Here is a 27,974-nt window from a genome sequence, read left to right as displayed (position 1 = left end):
AAAAAAAAAAAAAAAAAAAAAAGGAAAATATTGGGGAATGTTTGACACCATTTTATTCATCTTCAACTGCAGTGGAAAAATAGAAACCTTTTACAAGCGCCGGCGTTGTCAGCTCAACTCAAGTTATATATTTATATATTTTATATAAATTTCTTTTTTTTTCCTTTTTTTTTTCCTGTTTTTTATTTTTTCCTTGTGTTTTTCCAAGTGCAGCAAGAGACCAAAAACCACATCAAGCCTGATCCGAATCGAGCCTTGAGAAAGCAAAAAAAAAAATCCCAAATAATTCCAAATGAACAGCTTTTAATCCCATTTTTTGTGGTTTTCTTTCCACATCCAATTTCCTCTCCAAATATCACCTGAATTTTTTAAATTTTTTCTTTCTTTTTGTGCACATTTGTATTTATTTCTTTTTTTTTTCACCTCTTTGGCACAATTTTGATTCTGCTACAGTCCCAGTCAGGAGATCTCTTTTCCCAATTTGCAGCACTTTTTAAAAAAAAATTTGATTTTTAATTTTTTTTCCTGACTTCTTTTTATTTTTTTTGGACTTTTTGAAGCCTGAAACTCGCTGGACAAATGGATTTTTCTATTCCCTGCAACCCAAAAATTGTGTTTTTTCCCCCATTTCTACATTCACAGTTGAATATTTAAGGAAGGAAAGGCGCTTTTGTTGCTGAGCAGGACAAGCCAAGAGCTCCAAACATTCAGCATTCCCTAAAAATAAAATCCCTAAAAAAAGCGACTTTCCTTAAATTTCATTTTTTTTTTTCCCTCTTTTCTACTTTTTCTTCCCTATCTCTTACTGCCTGAACCTCAGTTATGAAATGCAACAGCTGAACCCTTAAATTTTGTATATTTTAGATTTTTTTTTGTCTTTTTTTTTCCTGTCTTTTGTTGGTTTTTTTTTTTTTTTTTCCCGGAATTTTTTTTTTGTGGTTTTGGGAAAAAAAAAAAAAAAAAAGAGAGAAACTGCAATGAAATCTTTTTTTGTTTTTTTTTTTTTTTTTTGGGAAGTTGAGAATGTGGATATGACCTCACTCACACACACTCACTCCTCCTGAAACTCCTTCTCTCTCCTCTGGGATTCGCCTCATCCCGGAGACTCCCAAATCCCTGGGAAAATCCCAAATCCCTGGGAAATTCCCCATTTCCCACCTCTCTCTCTCTCTCTCTCCAGCAGCCAAAACCTCACAGAGCACCGCTTTAATCCCAATTTTCCCCGTTTTTCCCTCATTTTCTCCTCCGAGCTCAGCCGCTCTTGGGCTGGAGGGAATTTTGCTTTTTCCCCCCCCTTTTATTTTGGAATTTTTAGGGCACAGAATTCCCTCCTGGATGCCGGGGGTCACCAAAGGTTGGGATTTTTGTTCCGAGCCTCACTCACGCATCCTCAGCATCCTCTCATTCCCAAACATTCCGCACACGTCCTCACTCCCGGGGCTTTTGGGGGGTTTTGTAGGAGATTGGAGATTTTTCCTTTTTTTTTCTTGGTGTTGTTGTTGGTTTTTTTATCCAGTGGGGGTCCTCAGGTGTCGTCCCAATGGTAACAGATCTGGAAAAGGGAAAAGAAAAAGGGGATTTAGGGCGGGAAAAAATGGGATTTTGGGGGGGAGAAAATGGATTTGGGGAATTCAAGAGGGGAAAGGGAATTGAGGGGGAAAAAAAGGGGGAAAAGGAATTCAGAGAAAAAAGGGGGGTCAGGAGGAAGAAGGGAATTCAGGGAATTAAAGCCCTGGAAGTGTTTAAAAACGTGGGAATGGGGCTCTTGGGCTGGACTCCACCTTGAGGATTTTCCCAAATTTAACAGTCCAGGATTACAACATAGAGACCCCAAACCTAAACACCTCAAATCAACAGATAATAATAAAAAATGCGAGGGAAAAAATTGGCTTCAATTCAATCTCAGAGACTTTTCCAACTTTAAAACAGAGAAAAATCGACTTTGTAGGGTCAAGAGACCCCCAAATGGGGCTTTTTTCCCCCCAAAAAAGCAGGAAAACAGAACTTTGGGATTGTGACTCTTCCAAGGCTAAGCTGAGCCAATTCCATGATTCTTTAGGTGGGATAAAAAGGGGGATGAGCCCTCACCAAGCTTGGTTCTTGAGTTTCCTCAGCTCTTTCGTGGCCCAGGTCGCGAGGGTTTTAGTTTTGTTCGTCTTGGATCTCCTCCCCTCCGTTAGCAGCTCGTGGATCATGGGTCTGGCTTCTACTAATTTCAGGACGTCCTTCCCAAAAGCTGTACACAAATCCCTGGATGCAGAGGAGAATTGGGAAATAAACCCCATGGGAGTGGCACAAAGTGCTGGTCGGGGCTGATTTTGGGGAAATCGCAGTTAGAAATGGGATTTAAAAATGCTCCAGTTCCTGGCCAAAGGTTGATTTCGCCATAATTCTCCTTCAATTCAGCAGGAGAAATGAAAACACCTCAACCTGGCTTTCTCTGTTACCTAAGGATGAGGAGTTTTTGTGGTTCTAAACTCCTGGAAAAATCCTGAATCTGGGATTTTTGTGACGAGTTTCTCACCTTCAGAACCGCTTCACACCTTGAGCCAAACACCCGAAGCCCAACCCCAAAACTGACACTGAAAACTTCAGCGAGGCAGGAAAAAAGGGCAGATTCCAGAATCTTAACCTGGCTTCCTCTGTTCCCTAAGGATGAGGGTTTTGGGTACTGAGCACCTGGAAAATCCTAAACCTGGGATTTTGGTGATGATTCTCTCACCTGCGAAATCCCTTCCCACCTGGAGCCAAACACCCAACTCCAGCCCCAAAAGGGACCCGGAAAACCTCAGGGAGGCAGGAAAAGGGGGAGACCCCAGGGTTTTCCTGGGAGGATCAGGGCGGGGAGGCCTCACCCGATGAGCCCCGCGGCGCAGGCCACCACCCCGTCCGTGTGGTCCTCGTCCCCCGCGATGTGGTCGATGTAGGACAGGATGAATTCCACCCTGGGCTGCACCAGCATCACGTCAGCTGCAGGGGAGAGGCCTGGTCAGAGCTTTGGGATGCTCCCAAAAAACAGCCCGGGGCCCACCCGGACCCTCCCTCTGGGGAGCGGAAACGATCCCGGATTGTTTGGGGAAAGGAGGCTCAGGGGGGCTCCTGGATCCCTGGAAATGTCCCAGGAATGCGGGGATGTGGCACTGGGAGTTCAGGGAAAAAAGAGAATTCGGGGAATCAACAGGAGAAAAGGGAATTCAGGGAATTAAGGGGAAAAAGAAGGAATCCTGGGAAAAAGGGAATTCATGGGGGAAAAGGGATTCAGGGGAGTAAGGGCAAAAAAAGGAGGTGTGGTTTGGAGGTGACACTGGACGATTTCAAAGGAAGGGAAGGAGCAGGGACACGACCACCCCAAAAGGAGGCCTGGGGAGGTTTGTGTCGGGTATCTGGGAATACCCAGGACGCCAGGAGGTGGCTGATGTCCAGGGTGGATCCCCAGGGCTGCCACTCACGGTGCACGTTCTCCTGGTCTCCCTTGAGGCCCTGGATGATGCCCGTGTAGGCCTCCAGGCAGCCCTCGCGCAGCTCGTTCAGGTAATCCACCATGTCGTAGTCGGACTGGGGACAGACACACGGACACGGCCGTGCCTTCAGCCCCAGCTCCCACATTTCCCAGGTTCTGCACTCACACGGAGTGCCAGCACGTTCTGCTCACAGCTCAGGCACACAAAACAATCCCTTTCCAGCCCCAGGGCCAAGCACAACCTTGCAGCTTCAGGCCCAAAAGTGTGAACAACACAAAGGCCCAAAAAGTGTGAGCAAAGCAAATTGAGGGGAGGAATCTGTGAGGATGGGACTGCATGAGCTGTAAATGGACAATTAACCCCAATATGGAAATGGAACAAAACTTATTAAAGTGAGAAAACTCCTGACTCTGAGTCCATCTTGGGTGTAGCCACGGCCAGGCTCTTGTGCTGCCCAAGGTGAATCCTTGAAGCCTTTTAACAAATCCCTGCTTTATTCCTTTAACTCTGCCCAGCCTCTTTAGGCTTCCAGGTGAGACCTTGGGGATGCCCCCGGGACTGGGGACAGCTCACCTTGTCCACCTGGGCCTGGGATGCCTGCTGGAGGGTGTTGAGCACCACGTCCAGGTACTTCTTGAACTCGCCCCCGATGGCCAGGGCGATGTCCCCGAACACCGAGAGGATCTGCGGCTTCACCGACCTGTGCACGTTCTCATTCTGGGAAAAGAGCATCCCAAAAGGGTCCTGGATCAGTGTGGGAAGGGGCAAAGCAAAGGAGGGAATGGCCTCAGGCTGCGCCAGGGGGTTGGTGTGGGGTGCTTCGGAATGCTTCCCCAGGGGAAGGGGTGTCAAATGTTGGAGCAACTACAGCCAGGGCTTGGAAAATGCCTGGAAATGTCCCAGGAATGTGGGAGAGGGAGGGAAAGGCAGGAAGGAATCCAAAAGGAAGAAAGGAATTTGGAAGGAAGGAATTCAGAATTCAGAAGGAATTCAACAGGAAGGGAGGAAGGAACTTGGAAGGAAGGAAGGAACTTGGAAGGAGTGAATTCAGGAAGGGATTCAGAAGGAATTCAGAGAGAGAATTCAGGAATTCAGGGGGAGCGATGCAGAGTGGGAGAGAGGAAGGAATCTGGGAGGAATTCAGGAATTCAAGAAGGAATTGATTTAGGAATTCAGCAGGCTGATAAATGAGACATTCCCCCAGAACCCAACGCCCTTGCCCCCAGCACCTCCTGGCCGCCGTTCAAACCGCGCGGCGTCGCCAAACACGAGACGTTCCCGGAGAATTCCTCCCACTTTTCCCAGGCTTCTCCCACCTCCCACTCCCCTGGGAAGAGTGAGCATCCAACTGTTACTCGGGAATCTCCCACTCACCCCCAGGTTCTCCAGGAGCAGCTGCATCACCTCGTCGCAGAAGGGGAGGATGTTGGACTGCAGGGCTCGGCACAGGTCCCCCACCAGCCCCACTGCTGACAGGCAGACCTGCAACAGGGCAGGGATCAGCTCTGGCACTGGGGAGCATCCCCAGGGATTTGGGGTCGTCCCCCGGGAATTTGGGGTCGGCCCCCGGGAATGTGGGGTCATCCTGGTGCTCCGGAGGGATGGGAGGGTGATTAAATCCTAAAGGGGATAACGAGCTGGCTGACAGCACGGGGTGAGGCATGAGGGCAGCACATCCAGGAGTGGCAGGGATTCGGCTTGGAGAAACATCCCTAAATTCCAATTCCAAAGGGGAAATCCCAGACAGGATTTGGGCTGGAAAAACTACTCCAAAATTCCCATGGAGGCCATCAGGATTGATAATCCAAGGGCAAATCCCAGCCAGGATTGATATCCCACAAGGAAATCCCAGCCAGGATTGATAATTCAAGAGAAAATCCCAGCCAGGATCTGGGCTGGGGAAAAAACCCCCAAATTCCCCTGGGGGGCACCAGTATTTGACATTCCAAGGGGAATTTGCTGCCTTATCCACACTTTTCCTTGGAAGTAACTAAGAAAACCTAAGACTCCAAAATTCCACGCTCCAAGGTGGTTTGGATTTGAGAATCCTGGGATTGTTTGGGTTGGAAGTGACCCCACTGGATGGGCAGGGACACCTTTCACTATCCCCAAACTCAAAATTCCAGGGGTGGGGCAGCCACAATTTCCCTGGAAAAGGGAGAAATGGGATCCACACCTGGTACTCAGCGTAGTTTTTCAGACCAATCCCAAGGAAAGGTTTGAAGGCATCCATGTACTTCAGGAATTCTCCACCCAGGACTGTGCAGGGAAAACATTCCAGTGAGAAGGAAAATCCCGATTCCTGGCATTTGCCATAAACAATAAATCAGAAATCCCTCAAATTCCACCCAAACCCAGCGAAAACCAACGTTCCACTTGACAACTGAGAACAGTGAAATTATCCAGGTCCTCCTGGACTGGACAAATTCCCAAATTCTTATAGGAAATGCCCTGTCCAGCCTGGCCTTGGACACTTGAGCCATGTGAACACCCCCAACTCTCCTTTACTGCCTTATCCACATTTTCCTTAGGAATAATAAAAAAATACAAGAAACCAAAACTCTACTCTCTAAAGTGGTTTGGATTTCAGAATCCCAGGATTTCTTGGGTTGAAGGGGACCTTAAAGTGACACCTTCCACTATCCCAAGTTCCTCCAGCCTCGGCCACTTCCATGGACGGAGCCCCCCACCACCTTCCCTGCACCAGAAATTACATTTTCCACCACTTTGCCCAAAATTCCCGGATCCAACCCCATTCCTGACCTTCCACCAGGGTGCTGACGGCCATCAGGGCGTCCTCCTGCACCCCCCCGGAGCCGGCCGTGCTCTGGAACATTCTGAGCAGCGACGCCATCACCACATCCGAGATCTGCAGCGCGTCCTGGTGCTGCACCTTCCGCAGCACGTTCTGAGGGAAAAATCGTGGAAAACGGGCAAAAATCACTGCTCATTCTACAGGTAAAGGACTCCCACAGCCCTGGGTTTGCTCCTTCTGAGGGAAAAATCATGGAAAATGGGAAAAAATCACCATTCATCCCTCAGGTAAAGCATTCCCACAGCCGTGGGTGCTGCACCTTCTGCAGCATGTTCTGAGGGAAAAATCGTGGAAAATGGGCAAAAATCATCAGTTATCCTATAGGTAAAGCATTCCCACATCAATGGGTTTGCTCCTTCTGAGGGAAAAATAATGGAAATTGGGCAAAAATCACTGCTCATCCCACAGGTAAAGCATTCCCACACCAATGGGTTCTGCACCTTCCTCAGCACATTCTGAGGGAAAAATCGTGGAAAACGGGCAAAAATTGCTGCTTATCCTACAGATAAAGCATTCCCACAGCCCTGAGAGCTTTGATAAGGATGAAAGAGCTGCTGTTTGAACCCTTTTGCAGCCAAAAAAATCTGCTTTTGTGGCTGCAAAGTCCCGTTCATTTGGCTGCATTCAGATTTTCCAGCTGAATTTCCCTTTCCTGCTGCATGGGCTGTTCTCAAAGCTTTGCCATGTGTAAGCTGGAATTAAATGTGACCAGCCCAAATTTAGCCTATTAAAAAAAACATAATAATGAAATCCTTTTCTTTTCTGTCGCAGCTGAGCTTGTAGGGGTTGAACCCTTCTGAATTAAAAGTTTAGAAATGCTTGAAGTGGTCAAAATACAACAGTTCCCAGGAAAAGAAAAAAAAAATCCTTAATTTCCAGAAGAATGTAATTATTTAAAGTTTAATTTTGCACTCCACAAAAATGGACTTTGGCTGTTTATATAATTAAGATTTGAATTATGGAATTACAGGATGGTTTGGGTGGGAAGGGAGCTTAAAAAATCCCCAAATTCCATGGACAGTAACACGTCCCACTAAACCAAGTTGTTTCTTCCAGGGATGGGATTTTCTCACTTAATTTTCAATATTAACAAATGTTTTTTCTTCTGCTGGATGTTCGTAATTGCATTTCCAGCAAAACAACAAAAAAAAAAAATTGGGAAAAACCCCCATATATTTTATCTTTTTAATACTGAAAAAAGTCCCTCTGCTGAGTTTTACTCTGTGGTTTTTTAGCATTTGCTGCAACTGGGTAAAAAATTCAGGTTCAGGTTCTGGGATGATAATAAAAAACCACATTTAGACATTAAAATTGGCATCTTAATTCCACCTCGATTACACTCCCCAGGCAGAGATCAGTGCCCATCCTGTGAGATTCCAGGGCAAAAATTCTCCATTAAAACCCTTTCCAAGGACAGTTTATTCCCATTTCCCATTATTTTCAAAAATTACCGTAAAATTGGAGAGTGAAAGCAAACATGAAGCTTTTGAGGATGAAATTAGGGACAACCTGGGATCAACCTGGAGAGCACCTGGGTTGCTCTGAGCTGATTTTTTGGGGAAAAAAAACCCCTTTTTTGAGCAGTGTTTGCAGCAGTAAGCACCGCCCTGGTGGCGCCTGCTCATTAGCAGATGTTTAATTGGGAATTCTGAGGACACTCAGAACATTTTAATTGGTGCCATTTGGATCAAGAGCACCAAGCACAAGAGGCAGATGAGGGAATCAAAGCCTTGAGGGAATTTTTTTGTTGTTGTTGTTGTTGTCTGTGGGATTGTTGAGGCTGTAGCCAACCCAAGAACCAATCTGACAGCACAGACAACCTATAAAATCCCCAGCAGCATCCTTTGAGTCACATTGCCCTGAATTTTGTCACTAGAGCACAACTTAGAGACTTCTGAACCTTGCATCACCTCCCACGTGTCAGCTGGGACCCAAAATCCGCTTTTTTCATTCAATTCTCAGCACCAGGAGCTGAGGTTGCAGCTTTAGGGGCACACAAACACCTCAAAAACCACTTTATTCCCACAGCAAACCCAGGAGAGAGGAACTTACCTGGAGAGTAGCACAGAGAAGAGACTGGAGGTCGTTGAACTGGATTCTGTCAGAGGTGCTCTGGATGTGAGACTGAAACAAGAACAAAATCCCACATGTGAAGAGGCTGCCTGGGATCCTGGCAGCTCCAGGGAGAGCCAGGTTGTACTTTAAATATTTGTTCTTTTCAGATTTCAGAGCACAGGGGCTGTGAAGAAGCTGAATATAGAAACCCTGAGTGGTTTGGGACCTTAAATCCCAAATGGGCAGGGACACCTCCCACCATCCCTGGATTTGGACACTCTCAGGGATAGAGTTTTAAATTTAAATTTTTAATTTTAAATCAGGATTTACCCACCTCCATCTGCAGCACTTGCTGGAGCCTCTCCATGATGACCAGGGTGGTTTTTTGGACAGCAGGATAACAGTCCTTGGCACTGTTTTTCACTATTTCCATCAGGGATTCATAGGCAGAACTCCTCAAGTTATTCTGGTGTCCATCAGGTCTGCAACAGAAGGAGGAAGATTTGCAGCTCCAAGTGCTTGGAAACAGATTTTTTTTAATTTTAGTAAAGCAGCAACAGCTCCATTTGAGTGCTGTGACAAGCAGGAGCCACTTGAAAAGCCTTGAAATAAAGGGAATTTGTGAAGCCGCTTCTGGCAGTTTTCTTTCTAACGATTTTCAGTTTTTGAAATGATTTTCAGCAGCTCTCACAACAAGGAGAGGGACAGAAGGAGCCTCTGAGTTGGTGTCAGGTGAGCAGCACTTCAGACACCCCTGAGGGTGTGAAATTCGGAATTGAGGCACCTGAGATGATTGATGGGCTCCAGAGCCTTGAGCCAGACACTCCACTCCTGGCTGGATGCAAATGAAGACAGGGAAAGAGTTTAAATTTTGAACTGGGACAAGGCTTTTAAGGAGAATCAGCAGCAAAAAAAAAGCTCCATCAGTCCATGGAGCTGATCCAGGGATTGAACCTGGAGCTGTCAGATTTATGTGACCTTCGAGCCACCATAAAATTTGAGTTTTAGCCTTTTTTTCCCCTGCATCTGAGAGCAAAATATTTTCCCTCAGATGTGAGGGGAAAACGTGAGGAAAAAATGGAGGAGTTGTGAGGGGAAAATGGGGGAGATGTGAGGGGAAAATGTGAGGGGGAAATGGGGGAGATGTGAGGGGAAATGGGAGAAATTTGAAGGAAAAGGGAGAAGGGACACTTCTGGACTTCCTAAAACCAGATATGGACAAAATTATGAGAAATTATTCAGTGGGAAGAGCTGTTTTCCTGGGATTTGCATCCTCTATTCCTCTGGGTTTTTTTACACCAACTAAAGCCACGTTTTAATCCAACACCAGATCTCAGCTGCCAAGAAGAGCCTGAGAGCGTGGAGTGGGAAGTAAATGAGAAAAGGCTTTCTGGAGAGGCTGCTTTACCTGTCTGCAGTCTCCAGCAGCTTCTGCACTATCAGCTCAAAGGAGGAGGATAAGCAGTAGGTTGCTGGTTCTTCCTGATCATCAGCCACATCTGCAGCTTCATAGGCAGCTTCAGCAAGGCTGGAGAAGGCCTGGGACACAAAATATCAAAATGTCCAACTTGAGGGAAAATGGGCGAGACGTGAGGGGGAAATGGGGGTGGATGTGAGGGGAAAACAGGGGAGATTCGTGAGGGGAAAACGGGGGAGATCTGTGAGGGGAAAACGGGGGAGGATCTGTGAGGGGAAAATGGGGGAGATCCGTGAGGGGAAAACGGGGGAGATCCGTGAGGGGAAAATGTGAGGGAAAAAAGGAGAGATTCGTGAGGGGAAATGGGGGTGGATGTGAGGGGAAAACGGGGGAGATCCGTGAGGGGAAAACGGGGGAGATCCGTGAGGGGAAAACGGGGGAGATCCGTGAGGGGAAAATGTGAGGGAAAAAAGGAGAGATTCGTGAGGGGAAACGGGCAAGATTTGGACAGTCAAGACCAAACAGCCTTAAGGGATGTCCAGGCTGGATATTAAGGAAAATTCCCTCATGGAAGAAGTCCCAGGCATCTGCAGAAGCTGCCTGGAGCAGGGCTGAACTGCCAGTCTCTGGAATTGCCCAGCAAATTCACGGATGAGCACAGAAGAGCCAGCACAATTCAGCGCTGCTCCCGGCACAACGCTCAGACCTGGTGTCACCCAAACCCTTCCAGATCCCACCGGGAGCTGCTTTTCCCACTGGGTGTGGATTCCCGCGGGGTCTGGGGGGCTCCTCACCCAGCAGACGTTGGTGGCCACCCTGGGCTCGGCGCTCAGCCCCTCCATCAGGCACTGCAGCAGCGGGGCCAGGTAGATGTCGTTGATGGCGGCCTCGGGCAGCATCTCGCAGATCCTGCCCACGGTCCAGGCTGTCGTGTCCCTGACCACCACGCTGGGATCCTTCATCAGCTCTATCAACGTTGGCATGGCCTGGAAGGAGCCAGGAGAAGCCACGTGAGGGGAAAAAAAATTTCTCCTACAAATAACCATGCAATTTTAAACTCTAAAAACCCCCAAGCAAGAGATTTTTACCTCCAAAACCAGATTACATCCTTCTGATTTTCCTCAAAAGAAACCCTCAAAACCCCCACAAAACTCAGGCGCCAGAAGCCTCCAAAACAGGTGACATCCTTTTGATTTTCCTTAAAATAAGATCATGTAGAAACCAGACATTCTCTCCCAATTAACCCAGCGATTTCGGGCTCTAAAACCCTACAAAACTCAGGCTCCAGAAACACCCTTCTGATTTTCCTTAAAATAAGATCAATTAACCCAGTGATTTTGGGCTCTAAAACCCTACAAAACTCAGGCTCCAGAAACACCCTTCTGATTTTCCTTAAAATAAGATCAATTAACCCAGTGATTTTGGGCTCTAAAACCCTACAAAACTCAAGCTCCAGAAATGTCCAAAACAGGTGATATCCTTCTGATTTTTTTTTTTAAATAAGAGCATGTAGAAATCAGACATTCTCCTCCAGATAACCACAAGACTTTTAGCTCTAGCAGCCCCTAAAGAGGGCATTTTCACCTCCAAAAGCAGATGGCACCCTCCTGATTTTCCTGAACCGAAAAGCTCACGCAAACGGAGCACCCTGCCCTGAAGACCCGCAGGATTCGGAGCTGCAGCCGTGCCCAGCACTGACCTGTATGACCAAAGGCTTGAGCTGGTTGGGCTCGGGCCCCTCCAGGATGCAGCCGAAGGCCATGACGGCCGCGTCGCGGTACCTCCAGTCGGGGTTCTTGATGTGCTCCTTGATGAAGGGCAGCACGTGCGGGACGATGTCGTCCTCGCAGCACGTGGCCAGCAGCATCAGGCACACCCCTGCGGCCTTGCAGGGGTTCCAGTCGTCGTCGTCGTCGTTCTCATCCTGCGGGAAAAACATCACCCGGCCATGCAATGAAGTGTGAACTTTAGTTTTTTCAGATTTTGGGCTGCTTTACAGTGTGGGTCTGAGATACATATTAAGGGTTGGTGAGCTCTCTTCACAGGGTAAGGAAATAAAATAATTCCTTTTACAGCTTGGGAACAAGGACAATCACACAAGTTACAGGAGCATATTCTGTCAGGAATAAAGGGAATCACCAAACCTCTCTGGGAACAGCAAATCTTGGGAAGCACAGCCCCAATAAATCCCTGGAAGTGTTTAACAGGAAGTAAATAAACCCAGGCCTCCAAAATTCCAGGGATTGGGAGCTCATGTGAAGCTGTGGAATATTTGGTTTAATATCCCAAATAGGAATAGAGGGAATCACTAAAACCCTCTGGGAACCACAAATCTCGGGAAGCAGAGCTCCAATAAATCCCTGGAATTATTTTATATATAGTTTAACAGGGACTAAGGCCTCAAAAATCCCAGGAACTGGAGCTCAGATGAGGCAGGGGCTGTGCAATATTTGGTTTAATATCCCAAATATTCTTTCAGGAATACAGGGAATCACCAAACCCCTCTGGAAACCACAAATGCTGGGATGTGATCAGGGAAAAAAAGGAGGCAAGTCCCAGTCTCAGCCCAAAAATTGCTGCATCACTGGCTCAGAGTGGTGCATGAAAGCTCATCACAGACCAGGGACTGCCACCTCCATTTCGGGGATCCAAAAGGGATTTTGAGGAATCCAAAACCCCATTCCCAAAGGAGCCAGGGGGCAGGAAGAGCTCCTGAGCTGCAATTCCCTCAAGGAACGTGGCACTCACCTGTTTTGTTAAGGTCTGGGTTAGGATAGGGACCAAATACTGCAGTGCCCCCTTGGCATAGAACTTGCTGGTGTGCTCTGGGGGCCGTCCTTGCTCTGCTGCCTGCAGGGAAGAAGAAGAGGTGAAAAGTTTATTTTCATCAATATTTTTATCTGGTTTTATATAATTTTTTTCAGCGTTAAAAGGCTGAATGATCAACTCCAGGAGGCATAAATTCCCTTTTTTTTCCCCCCTCCTCCCCAACACAAATTCTGAGCTGCCTCAAGGGCACTTTGCACTGAGGTAAATATTCCAAAATCCACTTTAATTCCTCATCCCTCCTCACAGGGCACAATTATCCCCATTTTCACTTGGCTGTCAGGTGCAATTACCAAGTGACCCCAAGGTGAAGGAGCAAAAGGTTTGGAGCAAATAAACCCCACCCCACTGCTGCTGCCTGTCCTTTTATCCTTGATTTTTTTATTTTTTGGGAATGCAAGCATAAATATAGATTTAGCTGCTTTTAAAAAAATGGATGTGATTCATGCAGAGCCCTTCAAAGTTTCAGCTGTTATTGATCTCCACAGACAATTTCTGCAAACAGCATCTGCACGCAGAACAAATTCCCCAAATTCCTCTCCAGCCCCAGCCATTCCACAGGATAATTACTTTTATTTCTTCCAGAATTCCAGGTCTGACTCATAAATCATGGATTTTAGGGAATGTGTGCCATCTTTTGGAAGAAAAACTCTGTCATAACCATGGCAGACCCCAAAATTTTGGGCATTATTTCATTAATCCCACGGATTATTTCCAGGAAAAGCATGGGAGAGCTCTGTGATAGGAGCTGCACGTGGATTTAGGTGGAAATAGGGAATAAGAATGGTAAAATTGGGTTATTTGAACAAAACCCACCAGGCTGGAGAGAAGCTGGGTTGGTGGGAGGTGTCCTTGCCCATGGCTGGGTTTTAAGGTCCTCCCAACCCAAACCATCTCAGGATTTTGGGATTAACAGGAATTCCGAATGCAGAGTCAGCTAAAAACCTCCAGTTTACCTGGGGGGAGCAGGACCTGGGCCAGAACCAAGTGAGGAGCTAAAAACTCGAGTCCCAAATGAGGAACTAACTCCCAAATCAGCAGCTAAAAAGTCCCAAAGGGGAAGCCAAAACTTGAACTCCCAAATGAGCTAAAAACTTCCAAAAGGAGCCAAAAATCCCCAAAGGAGGAGGAAAAACTCAACACCCAAAGGAGGAGCTAAAAACCCCCAAATGAGGAATTTAAAGCTCCCAAAAAGAGGAGCCAAAATCTCTTTTAGGGCTTTTCAGGTGGTGCTGTGAGCCCAAAACCAGTCAGGAATTTCTCCATTTCCCCCCAGGAACAGCAGGAGGAGCTCCCGGGGTGGCCAAAGCCAGGAATGGCAAATTTCAGGGGAAGAGCAGGGGATCCCAGGGCATGGGATGAGGGGAATCTGAGGGGATGGATGAGGGGAATCTGAGGGGAATCTGAGGGGAATCTGAGGGGAATCTGAGGGGATTGATGAGGGGATTGATGAGGGGATTGATGAGGGGATTGATGAGGGGATTGATGAGGGGATTGATGAGGGGATTGATGAGGGGATTGATGAGGGGATTGATGAGGGGATTGATGAGGGGATTGATGAGGGGATTGATGAGGGGATTGATGAGGGGATTGATGAGGGGATTGATGAGGGGATTGATGAGGGGAATCTCAGGGCATGGAAGAGGGAATTCCCAGGGGATGGATGAGGGGAATCTCAGGGCATGGATGAGGGGAGTCCCAGGGCATGGATGAGGGGATGGATGAGGGGAATCTGAGGGCATGGATGAGGGGAATCTCAGGGCATGGATGAGGGGAATCTCAGGGCATGGATGAGGGGAATCCCAGGGCATGGATGAGGGGAATCCCAGGGCATGGATGAGGGGATGGATGAGTGGAATCTCAGGGGAATCTCAGGGCATGGAAGAGGGGAATCTCAGGGCATGGATGAGGGGATGGATGAGGGGAATCTCAGGGGATTCCCAGGGCATGGAAGAGGGGACCCCAGCCCCACCTCGGAGGCCTCGATGGCCAGGTCCATCTCCTCGTCACACACGTTGGACCAGAACTCGATGCCCTGCAGAGCCACCTCGTCTATGTCGCTTTTCATCGCCTCAATCGTGATCTGCCGTGCCAAAAAAAAAGGAGATTTTAGGGATTGATCCTGCCTGGAATTCATCCTGGTTTGTGGGAGATCAGGAGGAGATTGGGGATTGGGGGAAATTCAAGTTATTGAGGTTGAAAATTACAAATCTGATTTTTCGCCCTTATTTTATCACCTGGAACTGAGGGTTTTGTCCCATTTGGAATTTCAAGGATGTGGTTTTTAGGGATTGGGATCCCCAGGGATACAAAGGAAAATCAGGAATGGAAATTTTTAAAGAGATGGCCTTGAGAGAAATAAAAATGGAAAATATAAACAGAAATTGAGGGAGATTTGGGAAATAAACATGAGAAATATAAATAAGGGAAATCAGAGAAATAAACATGAGAAATATAAATATGAACAAAGGAAAAATCAGAGAAATAAATTGAGAAATACCAATACAAGTACAGAGAGAGCAGAGCAATAAATATGAGAAATACAAATGGGGGAAATCACAGAAGTATAAGTAGAGAAAAATCAAGAAAATAAATATCAATATAAACACAGGGAGATCAGCCAAAAAGAGTGAGAAATATAAATTCAAATGGGGAGAAATCAGAGAAATAAAAATACAAATGGGGGAAAATACGAGCAGAGAAAAATCGGAAGAATAAATGTGAGAATTAGAAATAAAATGTATTTATTATAAATAAATAATTTATTATAGATTAATTTTATATCTTACTTACATATTATTAACATCTATTATTATACCAGTGTATAAATATTATTACAGTATTACATTATATTAATATATGCTAATTATATATGAAATTAATATATGTTCATTAGAAATATATAAATAATTTTATTATTAATTATTAAAATTATTTTATAAATAAAACATAAACCACTCACAGCAAAGAGGGCAGGCCCCATGTAGGTCTCCATATATTGATAATAAAGGGACATTATCTTCACCAGGTTCTGTAAGGCAGCCACTCGTACCTGGGGCAGAGAAAAATGCCCAATTTCACACAATTTTCCTATTTTTAGCATATTTTTGGCAGGCAGAGATTCCCCAGGAAGGGAATTTTGAATTTACTCACCCTTGTGTCTGGACACTGTGTGGCTTCACAGACTACTTGCATAATAAAGTGCCTTTCAGACTGGAAAAAAGAGAAATAAAAGAACCTTAAAAGGGTTCAAAGAAGAATTTAAGCTTTTAAAGGCTCCCCAGGGAGGGTGAATTTAGGTCTGGACCAGCACAGACACAGGGCACCACTCCCTGCTCTACTTTAAACCATCTTCCCCCCAAAGTGGGAATATTTTCCCCCCAAAACTGGAGTATTTTTCCCCAAAAGTGAAGTGGTTTTTTCCACCAAAATGGAAATTTTTTCCCCCCCAAAACGGGAATCCAAAACTTCCATTTCAAGGCTGTCCAAAATAAAGACACAGCAGAACTTCAGAATTCAAAAATCGTGCTGGTCCCTGAATTATTTCAGCAATTTCTTAAAAAAAAAGGGGGGAAAGAAAGGGAAAAAAGAAGGAAAGAAAGGGGAAAGGTCAGTGCTCCCCTCCCTGGCCAGAGCTGGATCCAAGTCTCAGTTTCCACAGGATTTATCCATCAAAACTCAGCGTGGTGCATGAACCCTCATCACTGACCGTGGATCAGCAGCTCCCCTGCAATCCCTTCCCAAGATTTTGGCTTTTTTGGGGTTTTTTTTCCCTCACCTCTTTGTCAAAGTTTGCTTTGGTGAATTCCAAAGAGTTCAGGAGTGCGTTGGTAGCTGCAAGCTTCACATTGTTGCTGGGCTCCTCCTTTCTCATTCCCTGGATTATGGCAGTCAGGATTTCATTGGATTTGTCCTGGAGCTGCTCTGGATCCTGAAAAAAAAATATTTAAAAAAAATCTGGATAAAGTTATTTATTATTTAAATAGATTTTAAAAATTTATTTATTATTTAAATAGATTTTTAAAATTTATTTATTATTGAAATAGATTTTTAAAATTTATTTATTATTTAAATAGATTTTTTCTGTTTCCAAGCAGTAGAATCTACAAATAAAAGGGATTTTTTTTTTGTCAGAATCTACAAATAAATGTTTTAGAAAAATTTTAGGATAAACCAGGAAATCATGGGAAATCCAAGGAATTCCTGCAGCACTTGGGATGGGAAGGAGAAGCCTGAACTGAGCACAAATCCTCCAGAAATCCCCTGGCCAGAGGAAATTCCAGATTTCCAGCCCAGGGAGGATGCCAAGGCTGATCCCTGTTTTCCCTCAGCCCTGTGGGGACACGGAGGCTCCGCTTTCCCTCCAGGAATGGTGACCTGGATTTGGGGTGGGAAAGGAGGTCAGGCCTTCCAGGAACCTGCCTGGAGCTGCCAGCAGGGGGAAAATCTCCTGGAAACCAGGGAATCCCCTCCAGAGCCGCACAAATCTCCTGGAAATCAGGGATTCCTTAAGGAATCATCAAAGCATCACCAAAGTTTCCTGGGAATCCAAATATCAGGAAAGCCCTCCAAGATAATTTTAAAGTCTCCTGGAAATCAGGATTTCCTTAAGGCTGGAAAAGCCCAAGGCCATAAAAATCTCCTGGGAATCCTTAGAAAACAAAAAATCCAACTTTAAAAGCCCCAGTCCAACATCCAACCAAAAAAGTGCAACCTAAAGAACTCAATCCTAAACCCAGCCCAACAAATCCAAAAAACTTCAACCCAAAATACAATCCAAAGAATCCAAGCCAAAACCCAACCCAGAATCCAACCCAAAAGATCCAAAAAACTCCAATCCATCCCAAAATGCAACCCAAAGAATCCAGCCCAAAGAATCCAAAAAATCAAACCCAAAGAAACAATCCAACTCAAAATCCAGCCCAAAGAATCCAAGAAACTCCAACCCAAAGAATTCAAAAATCTCCTACCCAAAGAATGGAACCCAAAGAATCCAAAAATGTCCAACCCAAAGAATGGAACCCAAAGAATCCAAAAATCTCCAACCCAATGAATCAAACCCAAAGAATCCAAAAATGTCCAACCCAAAGAATTGAACCCAAAGAATCCGAAAAATCTCCTACCCAAAGAATGGAACCCAAAGAATCCAAAATCTCCAACCCAAAGAATCCAAAAATGTCCAACCCAAAGAATTGAACCCAAAGAATCCCAAAATGTCCAACCCAAAGAATTGAACCCCAAGAATCCAAAAATCTCCAACCCAAAGAATCCAAAAATCTCCAACCCAAAGAATGGAACCCAAAGAACCAAAAATCTCCAGCCCAAAAGAACCCAAGAATCTCCAGCCCAAAAGAACCCAAAAATCTCCAACCCAAAGAATCCAAGAATCTGCAGCCCAAGGACCCAGGCACCCATCCCACGCCGTGGCGGCCTCCGCCCCATCCCACCCCGCAGCCCCGGGCACTCACGATGTCCTGGCAGATGTAGCCGATGGCCTCGAGCGTGGACTCCTTCATGTGCTCGGTGCTGTGCTGGTTGGTGACGTTGGCCACCAGCTGCGGGATCAGCTCGGGCCACTGGTTCATGGGGATCTCGGCGCAGGCGATGCCGGCCACGCACTGCGACGCCGAGCTGGGCCGGTACGTCTCTGTGCCCAGCGTCTGCAGCACCTGCGCCGCACAAACGGCCATCAGGGACCGGCCACAGATCACCAAGGAACCCACAGAAACAGGCATCAGGGACCGGCCACGGATCACCGGGGAACCCCAAAAAACGGGCATCAGGGACCGGCCACGGATCACCGGGGAACCCGGAAAAATGGGCATCAGGGACCCAGGGACCAGCCACAGATCACCGGGGAACCCGCACAAATGGCCATCAGGGACCCCGGGGACCCCGGGACCAGCCATGGATCACTGGGGAACCCACACAAACGGCCATCAGGGACCGGCCACGGATCACCGGGGAACCCCCAAAAACGGGCATCAGGGACTGGCCACGGATCACCGGGGAACCCCCAAAAACGGCCATCAGGGACCGGCCACGGATCACCAGGGAACCCCAAAAACGGGCATCAGGGACCGGCCACGGATCACCGGGGAACCCCCAAAAACGGGCATCAGGGACCGGCCACGGATCACCGGGGAACCCCAAAAAACGGCCATCAGGGACCCAGGGACCGGCCACGGATCACCGGGGAACCCGCACAAACGGCCATCAGGGACCGGCCACAGATCACCGGGGAACCCCCAAAAACGGGCATCAGGGACCAGCCATGGATCACCGGGGAACCCGCACAAATGGCCATCAGGGACCGGCCACGGATCACCGGGGAACCCCAAAAACGGCCATCAGGGACCCTGGGACCAGCCATGGATCACCGGGGAACCCGCACAAACGGCCATCAGGGACCCCGGGGACCCAGGGACCGGCCACGGATCACCGGGGAACCCACACAAACGGCCATCAGGGACCCCAGGGACTGGCCACGGATCACCGGGGAACCCACACAAACGGCCATCAGGGACCAGCCACGGATCACCGGGGAACCCCCAAAAACGGGCATCAGGGACCCCAGGGACTGGCCACGGATCACCGGGGAACCTGCACAAACGGGCATCAGGGACCGGCCATGGATCACCGGGGAACCTGCACAAACAGGCACCAGGGACCCCGGGACCGGCCACAGATCACTGGGGAACCCGCACAAACGGCCATCAGGGACCCCGGGGACCCAGGGACCGGCCACAGATCACCACAGATCCCCCCAAAAACGCTGCTGGGAACCCCCCAAAAACGCTGCTGGGAACCCTGCACAAACACTGCTGGGAACCCCAAAAACGCTGCTGGGAACCCCCCAAAAACGCTGCTGGGAACCCACCAAAAACGCTGCTGGGAACCCACCAAAAACGCTGCTGGGAACCCACCAAAAACGCTGCTGGGAACCCCCAAAAACGCTGCTGGGAACCCCAAAAACGCTGCTGGGAACGCCAACAGCCTGGCTGGGACTGCCATGGTAAAGGTTCAACAAATCGCGGTTGAATTCGCCCCAAAAAGGAAATTTTTTAATGCTAAAAGTATCTGGGTAGTTTTGTAATGCATTGGGGATTGATCAGGAAGATTTTTGGTGGTGGAATTTGGGAATTTTTCCTTAACTTTCTGGTAAAAGTTCAACAAATCGGGGTTGAAATCAACACGAAAAGCAAATTTTTAAATGCCAAAATTATCTGTGTCATTTTGTTGGACATTGGGGTTGATTTTTGGTGGTGGAATTTGGGAACTCTTCCTTAAAATAACAGAGGGAGGGGGATGCATTTTTTCAGCTTTTCCTGTTATACACCAGTAAAATTTTCTTTAAAAAACAGAGGCAGGGGTTTGCACTTTTCCATCATTTTTAGTTACACACCAATAACTTTCTCTAGAAGACAGAGGGATTTTTTCAGCATTTCCCAGTCATACGTCAGTAAAATTTTCTTTAAAAAGTAGAGGGAGGGGTTTTCACTTTTCCATCATTTTTAGTTTTACACCAGTAACTTCCTCTAAAAAACGGAGGGAAATGGGATGAACTTTTTTCAGCATTCCCAGTTATACACCAGTAACTTTTTAAAAAAAAATAGAGAGGGAAATGCTTTTTTTTTTTTGATAATTTCCACTTAAATACCAATAATATTTTCTATAAAAAACAGAGGAAAGGATTAGCCTTTTTCCAGCATTTTTGGTTATACACCAATGAAACTTTCTTTAAAAAACAAAGACATGAGAATTAATTTTTTCAGCATTTCCAGTTACACACCACCAACATTTCCTTTCCAAACTGGAGGGAATGGGATGCATTTTATCAGCATTTCCAGTTCCACACCTTCATTTTCCAAGTTTCCACCTAAACGTTGGGTTTTTGGTGTTGAAAACAGCAACAAATTGTTCAATTCCAGTGCACAGGGACAGCTCCTGATGCCAGTAAAATTCCATGGAGATAAAGGACCAAAGGTGCTCCCTCCTCTCGCACCCAAATTCAGCCTCTGCTGCGGCTGCCCCTGATCCCTGCCATGTCCAAGGCCAGACTGGGACACTGGAGAAGGAAAGGTGGGAGCTGATGGAATTCAGGGTTCTCCCCACCCAAATCACTCTGGGATTCGAGAGAGCGATTCTATTTCCACACAGAAAATAAACACAAAGCTCGGGGCCGAGCTGAGTCAGTCTCAGAGCGCTGCACAAATCCCAGCCCCGCTTTTTGCTCCCATCAGCCAAAAAGAAACAACAAAGCACTGAGCCACCACTTCTGTCCCTGCAGGCTCTGAACTCCAGCCGGGCAAACGCACCCGTTTTTATTCATTTTCTATCTGGAACTTGTCATTTTTTCCCCCCATTTTTCACTTTTAAAACTTGCTGGGCCTCATGTGAACGTTGCTCAGACTCATTTCAAAGATGCTGATGGGGAGTGCAGAGCACTTTGGGAAGATCCTCCTCAGAAAGGGAAGAAAAATCTTCCTCAAAAAGCATCTCCTGCCGAAAAATCAACGCCCAGCCAGGCTGCAAGGGAAACCATGGAATCCTGGAATGGTTTGGGTGGGAAGGGACCCTAAATCCCACCCAGGGCCACAGGCAGGAACATTCCCCACTCTCCCAGGGGCAGCCACAGCTGCTCTGGGCAATCCCTGCAGCGTTTTTAGAGCTTCACTGTAGAAACTTCTTCCTTTAGCTCATCTAAATCCTCTTCCAGTCCAAAACCAACCTCCCCTGTCCTGCCAGAACCTTCCATAAATCCCAAACATCTTGAGCTGGAAGGGACCCACAGGGAGCATCCAGCCCAGCTCCCATCCCTGCAGGACACCCCAAAATCCGCCCTGTGCACCCCTGGCAGCTCTGAGAGTTTTGGGATCACCACCATTCCATGGGGAGCTGTCCCAGTGCCCAAACACCCTCTGGGGAAACCCCAAAATCCAACCCCAAACTGCTGGAGCTCTGAGAGCTTTGGGATCACCACCATTCCAATAGGAGCTGTCCCAGCGCCCAAAAACCCTCTGGGGAAACCCCAAAACCCACCCAACAGATCCAACCCCAAACTGCTGGAGTTCTAGCAGCTTTGGGATCACAACCATCCCATAGAGAGCTGTACCAGCACTCAACCAGCCCCTGGGGGAAGATCTTAGCCCAAATCCCACCCCAAATCCCATCCGGATGAAACCAGCTCCCAGAACTGAGCAGCTGCAGCTCCAGAGACCAGGAGAAGACTCCTCAGGTGGAGAAGCAGGGAGGATGACCCGAGGCGCAAACGAGGGAACAGGAGGAGCGAGGCCGGGACTTACGAAGTTCTTGACCTCCCTGCGGGCGTTGGCGTCGATGGCGAGCCATCTCTGCTGGTACTGGGCCTTGATGTCGGGGTCCTTGGAGGTCAGCGAGTTCTTGATCTGCAGCCCCGCGGCCACGCGCGCCACCTGGCTGTTGCCGGGGTTGGCCAGCACTTTGGACAGTTCCACCAGGAAGGTGGGCTGTGGAGACAGCGGGGTCAGCGGGGCTGGGGTACGGGCTCGGCAGGGCCGGCGTGGGGAGGGATCCCCTCAGGGCTGACACCGGGGCCCCGCCGCCTTCCCCGCTCCCACAGCGCCCTCAATGAGTGCATTTATGGGGCAAACATGGAGGCTCTGGGGGGGAATTATGGAGGAACTCCCCGCTCGCTGTTTGGGCGATTCCACACCCAAACTGGGATTGGTAAAATGGGGAACCTCTGATCTGTGACATTCCAAACGCTCTGCTGACCACAATGATGATTAACGCCTCAAAACTATAATTAGCCCCTCAAAATTATTATTAGCCCCTCAAAATTATGATCGACCCCCAAAATTATGATCAACCCCCCCAAAACTATGATCGACCCCCCCAAAATTATGATCAACCCCCCAAAATTACGATCAACCCCTCAAAAAAGCACCTGAGTGCACACAAAACCCCTTGACACTGGTGCCACTTCCTTTGCTAAAACTTTCAATTTTTAAACCTTTTCTTCTTTCAAACCTTTTTAAAATTTCTTCACATTTCAGAGGCTTCCCTTAAGTCAAGTGTCAGAAGTGAAGTTTTATTTTTTCCTGAATATTTTTCCTCAAAAGCTTTTTGCCTGCTCAGGAAAGCCTTCCTAGAAAATAGTGGGAGCAGATGCATTGCTTTCCAAGCAATTTTCCTAAAAATCTTCTACTTTTTTACAATAAACCCAGTTCTAAAATCTTTGAAGAAATCTTAAAATATATCCTCAAAGAAAAAAAAAACAAACTTAAATTACAAAGATTTTGGGGCACCAAAACCCATTTTTAAAACTAACTCAACATTCAAAAGTTGAACAAACAACTCCAGTGCCTTGGACCCCAGGTTTTCAATGCCCAAGCCCAGCTCTTGAGATAAAATTGATTGTAGTTGTTCCATCCCAAACTCTTCAAGTTCAAACTGAAGAATTTGGGGTCAAAAAATGGGGGAAAACTTTAAGAGATGCTGTAAAGCATTAGAAATATTCTAAATTTAATGCAATAGAATAAACCCAAAGAACAGACCCCACTAAACCACTTCAAACCAAATTATAATTGTGATTGTATCAGGAGTGAGGAACCAGCTAGAATTAGCTCACAGGACAACCCAGAAGTGTTGCTGCCACCTTGGACAAGAAAACTCCTGAAATTCACAGCTGGAGAAGCATCCTTGGGTTTCTCACTCATAAATTAGCAGGAAAATTTGTCTTTTCATGAGGTTTTGGGGTAAATTCAGCTAAAAAAAAAGGCAGTATCAGAAACGTCAGGTTTGAGAGATAAGGTGAGGGCAGATGTGCCTGACCTGGCACATCTGCAGAGGTGTCAGGGAACAGCTCAGGTAAAAATGGATAAATGAGCTAAAGGGAGTTAATTAGGGGTGCAGAGGAGGAGGAAGGGGGGAGAGGAAGAGCAGGAGGCTCCAGCAGGGAACTGGGAGATGCCCCCAAAGCCCTGGGGCTCTCCTGCCCCTTCCCTCTCCTGGGAAAGGCTCTTCCCACCCAGGGACCACATCCTGTGGTGGGGACAGGCCTGAATTCCTCATCCTCATCCTCCTGCTTCATCCCCACCCTCATCCTCCTCCAGGACTCAGCCCCCTCCCAGCCTGGACCATTCCCACACAGATCCTTGGTGCCAGCCCAAGCTCTGCTCTCACAAAGCAAAGTAAAAATGAAAGCTTGGAGCAATCCCCCCAGGCAGAGGGGAAAAACCAAACCTTGGGAAATCCTCATTTGCCCAGCTCTTCCCAGCACCTGGGAATCAGGACCATGAGCAGCTCCTGCCCATCACCCCAAAATCCCTCACACCACAGAGCCCTGGGGCTCCAGGCTCAGCTGGGGCATCCTGAGACACCCCCAGCACCAACCCAGAGGATTTTCCCTCAAAACTGGTGCTGAGCACAAAGGCTGCATCAATCCTGCTCCGAGGGGAGCTCACCCTCCTCCCAGGAGGAGCACCACAAACACAGACAGCCCGTGGCTGTCCCAGCTCACAGCGGGCCAGGGGAGGAACTGCTGGGGCTGACAGGTGCCAGTTCTGGGGGTGGCAGCGGGGCTGTGACAAGGACAGCACCGGGACACCGGGACCCAGCACCCCCAGTGCTCCCCAGGGCTGCGGGGAGCAGCCAGAGCTGCAGCCCCACGCCTTGACTAAGCAAAAACCCTTCTCGAGCAGCAGCAGCCTCGAATCCCCTGCTCCAGCACCGCGACTACACCCAGGGCTTTGGGCTTTTTGTTCCCCCTTTCTTTTCTTTTTTCAGACTTCTTTTCTTCCTCAAATCTAAGGTCACCGGGGGTGCAACTCCCCCTGCCCAGCCGCACCTCCCTCCCCACCAGCCGCCCCCGAGCTCCTCCCCAGACTCCCGAAGCTCCGATCCCGCCCGGCCGGGGGGCCCGAGGGGATGCGGCGGGCCCGGTGCGCCGGGCAGCAGGACCGGACAGGGGTCCCGAGGGCACTGGAACGGGGCAGCAGGGCTGGGCGGGGGTCCCACAGGCAGTAGAACCGGACACTGGCACCGGGCAGCAGGGCTGGGCAGGGATCCCGCGGACGGCAAGGCTAGGAGAGGGTCCCGTAGGAGCGGGCGCTAGAACCGGCCGGGGGTCCCGCGGGCGCAGGGCCGGGCGGTAGGAGCGGGCAGCGGGACTGGGCGGGGGTGTGGCGGCACTAGGAGCGAACGGGGGGCCCGCAGGCGCTGGAAGCGGCAGGCGGGGCCGGCCGGGGGTCCCCGCAGGCGGCCGGGCTTTAGGACCGGGCGGCGCCCGGGGCCGCGATGGCCGCGGTGGCCGCACATGGCCCGCGGCCGCTCCCGCACCGGCCCCGCCCCCCGGCCCGGCGCCGCGCGCTCATTGGCTGCCGGGTCCGCAGGGCGCGCTGTGATTGGCCCGCGCGGCCGCCGGGCGCGGGCAGGGGCGGCAGCGGCCATGGCGGCTGGGCCGGGCCGGGCCGGGCCGAGCCGGGCGGGGCGGGGGGGCCGCGGAGCGCTCGGGGCAGCGCCGGCCCCGCCACCGGCCCCGCCACCCCCGGGGCCGCCCCGAGCGCTCACCAGGTTCTCGATGGCCGCCTGCTCCAGGAACTTCTGCGCCGCCTCGAGCTCCGAGCAGTCTGCGGAGGGGAAACCGGCGTCAGCCGCGGCCCAACCGCCCGGGCCCTCAGGCTCCGAGCGCGCTCCTCAGCGTGCCCGGGAGCCTCCCCGCCGCCACGGTTCCCGCCCGCCCCACGGCCTCCGCCGCCGCCCACGCCCTCCCCGGGGCTGCGGGCGCCGCCTCGGCCGCCCCGCGGGTTGCGCGGCCCCCGCCCCGCCCGGCCCCGCCGGGCCTGCCCGCCCCGCTGCCCTGAGCCCTCAGCCCGCGCCCTACCCGGCGAGACCGTCTTCTCTAGGATGGTGATGAGCTCCATGGCGGCGGCGTGGCGGCTCCGGCGCCGGCGGGAGGAGGAGGAGGAGGAGGAGGAGGGGAAGGGGAAGGGGGGGGGAAGCGGGGCGGGCCGGAGGAGGGGAGGGAGGGGAAGGGCGGAAAGCCGGGGCCTGCCCCGCGGAGGCGGCGGGCGGAGGCCGGAGCGGGGCGGGGGCGGCTCCCGGTGCGTCTGCGGGGCGGTGGCGGGAGATTATTTTCAAAAAAAAAAAAACCAAACAAAAAAAGAACGGAAAAAGAAGAAGGAAAGAAAAAAAAGGGAAAAAAAAAAAAAAAAAAGAAGGGGCCGCGCGAGCGGGGAGGCGGCGGCGCGCGCGCGCACCGGGCGGCGGAGGGATACGCCAGGAGGCCCCGCGCGCGCGCCCCGCGCCCGCCGCGCTGATTGGCCGGCGGGGCCCCCCCGGGCCGGCGCGCGCGCCTTTCTATTGGCTGGGCCGGCGGCGCGAGGACATTGGCGGTGGGGGGGGCAAAGGGGGACAGCGGGGGAGGAAAGAGAAGGGGCGGGGCTTCCGGCGGCGCGCGCGGGGCTTGGGCGGGGCCGGGCCGGGACCATTGCCGCGGGGCGGGGGGGGAAGAGGGGCGCGACCACGTTGGGCCGCGGGTGGGGGCGGCACCGGGACCGGCGGGACCGACGGAGGAGAGCCGGGACAGCGGCACCGCTGCTGGGCCACCGGCACCGCTGCCGGTTCCGGCCACGGCCCGCGCAGCTCCGCCCGCGGCGGGCGCGGAAAGCGGCGGCAGCGGCACCGGAACCGGCTTGGGAGGAGCCACGTGCTCGGCGCGCAGCGGGAAGCGGAGCCGGCGCGGGTTTCCCGGGGCCGTGTCCGGGTGTCCTGCCCGGCCCTGCAGAGTCGCTCCGGGACGGGGTCCCGCAGGAACCGGGATGTCCCTCGGGCCGTGATGGAAGCGCTCCCGGGGGAGACAGCCCCGCCAGAACCCGCACCGGCTCCGGTGTCCCCCGAGTGCCCCCGGGACGGGCACCGCAGTCCCTCCGCGCCCCGGTGTGTCCCCAAACCGGGTGACACCGGCACAGCCGAGGGATGCGGGAACGGGAAGGAAAAGGGAAAACGGGACAGGTGGAGAGCGGCGGGTGATAATTAACGGGCTGTAACGGCGAGTGGCAATTAGTGACACACAAACCGCAAACACCGCGGGGACAAGCGACAATTACCGGGACACAGCCCCGGCCCCTCCCGCGGCTGGGAGGCACCGGGAAGGGCCGGGAGAGGCGAGCGCCGCCCCGGGCGGGGGAGCGCCGGGCTCGGCCCTGGCATCGTCCCTCGCTCCCGGAGGATTCCGGGATCCCGGGAAAGGGACGCGCTCCAGAAACGGGATCCGAGGGAATTCGGGGAAAAGGAGGAGCCCGGCTGGGAGAGGGCAGGGTCGGACAGGGTTCGGGGAAGGAATTCCTGCTTGGGAGGGAGTGATCGGGCACTGGGATAGCTCTCCATGGAACGGTGGTGATCCGAAACCTCCCGGAGCTCCAGGAGTTCTGGGCTGGATCCGGGGATCCCTCCTTGGATCCCTCAGGTGTCCCTGGTGGGGACGCTCCCAAATCCCGTGGGCAAAATCAAGGCACGGTTTGGGTGGGAAGGTTAAAGCTCATGCGGTGCCACCCTGCCACGGGCAGGGACAGGTCCCGCTGTCCCCGGCGCTCCAGGGCTGTGGCAGCCACAATTTCCTCCTCAATTACCACAATTCCCTCCTTAATTACCACAATCCCCTCGTTAATCACGCCCTGAGCCCCATCTCAGCCCTTTCCTCACCGCAAAACTCCTCTGTCCCTGTCCTGCCCCTCTCCCCAGCATTACTTTGTCACCCACGATAAAAATCAAGGATTCCTATGGGAAGGACTGATCCCGAAGTTCCCTTAACGGGGATTCAGCCCAGCCCGGCCCCGTTTGCTGCTGCGGTTGCTGTTTCTGTGCCGGTCCCACGCGGGTGCCCCGGTCCCGCTCGCTCGGGGTTATTTTCACTTTGTCCGTGTGCAGGCGGCAGAAGGGAAAGCGGCTTAGCCTGGGGCAGGGCTGGTGCTGACAGCAGCGAAATCCCCGAGCCAGGCTCGTTCCCAGCCCAGCCTGGGCAGTGCCACCGGCCAAGAGCTCAGAGCCTCAACATTGACAATTCTGGGGCGTTTCCCCACCCTGGAAGCGCCTCCACGGCGTTATTCCGTCAACTTTGCGCTCTTCAATACATTATTTTTATTCACAGCTTTTTTCTTTCCTTTCTCTGCTAAGTCCTGGGCAGTTCTGGAGTGCCCGAGGGTGGTTTTTGTTCACGTTACACAAACTCTACCCCAGTGGCATAGGAGGGGTCCTGTAAGCGGCACCTTGGCCTCTGCTGTCCCCTCACAGCTTTGGGTCACTTCAGGCTCTAAATTAAACTCAGTTTTGGATCCTTTCAGGCTCCAAATAAACCCAGCTTTGGGTCCATTTCAGCCTTCAAACAGAACACAAGGTGAGGACGTGAATTTCACATTGA

General features: G+C 50.6%; 1 protein-coding gene across 2 annotated transcripts; it reads right to left on the bottom strand.

Annotated features, from left to right (window-relative positions):
• Positions 1 to 35: 35 nt before the first annotated feature.
• Positions 36 to 25,823, bottom strand: KPNB1 (karyopherin subunit beta 1). Of its 2 annotated transcripts, XM_054649484.2 has the most exons (22): positions 25,440 to 25,820; positions 25,127 to 25,185; positions 21,880 to 22,062; positions 18,043 to 18,243; positions 16,353 to 16,505; positions 15,728 to 15,787; positions 15,537 to 15,626; positions 14,547 to 14,657; positions 12,497 to 12,598; positions 11,448 to 11,672; positions 10,543 to 10,734; positions 9,740 to 9,870; positions 8,666 to 8,813; positions 8,329 to 8,400; positions 6,225 to 6,369; positions 5,638 to 5,720; positions 4,836 to 4,943; positions 4,035 to 4,178; positions 3,450 to 3,555; positions 2,856 to 2,970; positions 2,089 to 2,250; positions 36 to 1,552 (listed from the first exon to the last, which is right to left on the bottom strand). In XM_054649484.2, coding segments are annotated over exons 1-22 (2,631 nt in total). In that variant the 5' UTR covers positions 25,480 to 25,820; the 3' UTR covers positions 36 to 1,551. The 2 variants fall into 2 exon arrangements, with proteins under 2 accessions (XP_054505459.1, XP_054505458.1); XM_054649483.2 differs by lacking the exon at positions 36 to 1,552 and having other exon boundaries at positions 2,085 to 2,250; positions 25,440 to 25,823.
• Between the last annotated feature and the right edge of the window lie 2,151 nt (positions 25,824 to 27,974).

The sequence above is a fragment of the Agelaius phoeniceus genome, chromosome 26, assembly GCF_051311805.1.
Source record: "Agelaius phoeniceus isolate bAgePho1 chromosome 26, bAgePho1.hap1, whole genome shotgun sequence".
NCBI classification, from domain to species: Eukaryota; Metazoa; Chordata; class Aves; order Passeriformes; family Icteridae; genus Agelaius; species Agelaius phoeniceus.
Note: the sequence above shows the minus strand (reverse complement) of the source record. Positions and strands in the feature narration are given on the sequence as shown.

Coding starts and splice junctions, on each gene's coding strand:
- KPNB1 (XM_054649483.2), bottom strand. CDS start 25,479: ATGGAGCTCATCACCATCCTAGAGAAGACGGTCTCGCCGG. Junction 10,735..11,447: donor TCAAGCCTTTGGTCATACAG/GTCAGTGCTGGG, acceptor GGCTCCTTCCAG/GCCATGCCAACGTTGATAGA. Junction 2,251..2,855: donor TGCGCCGCGGGGCTCATCGG/GTGAGGCCTCCC, acceptor CTCTGCATCCAG/GGATTTGTGTACAGCTTTTG.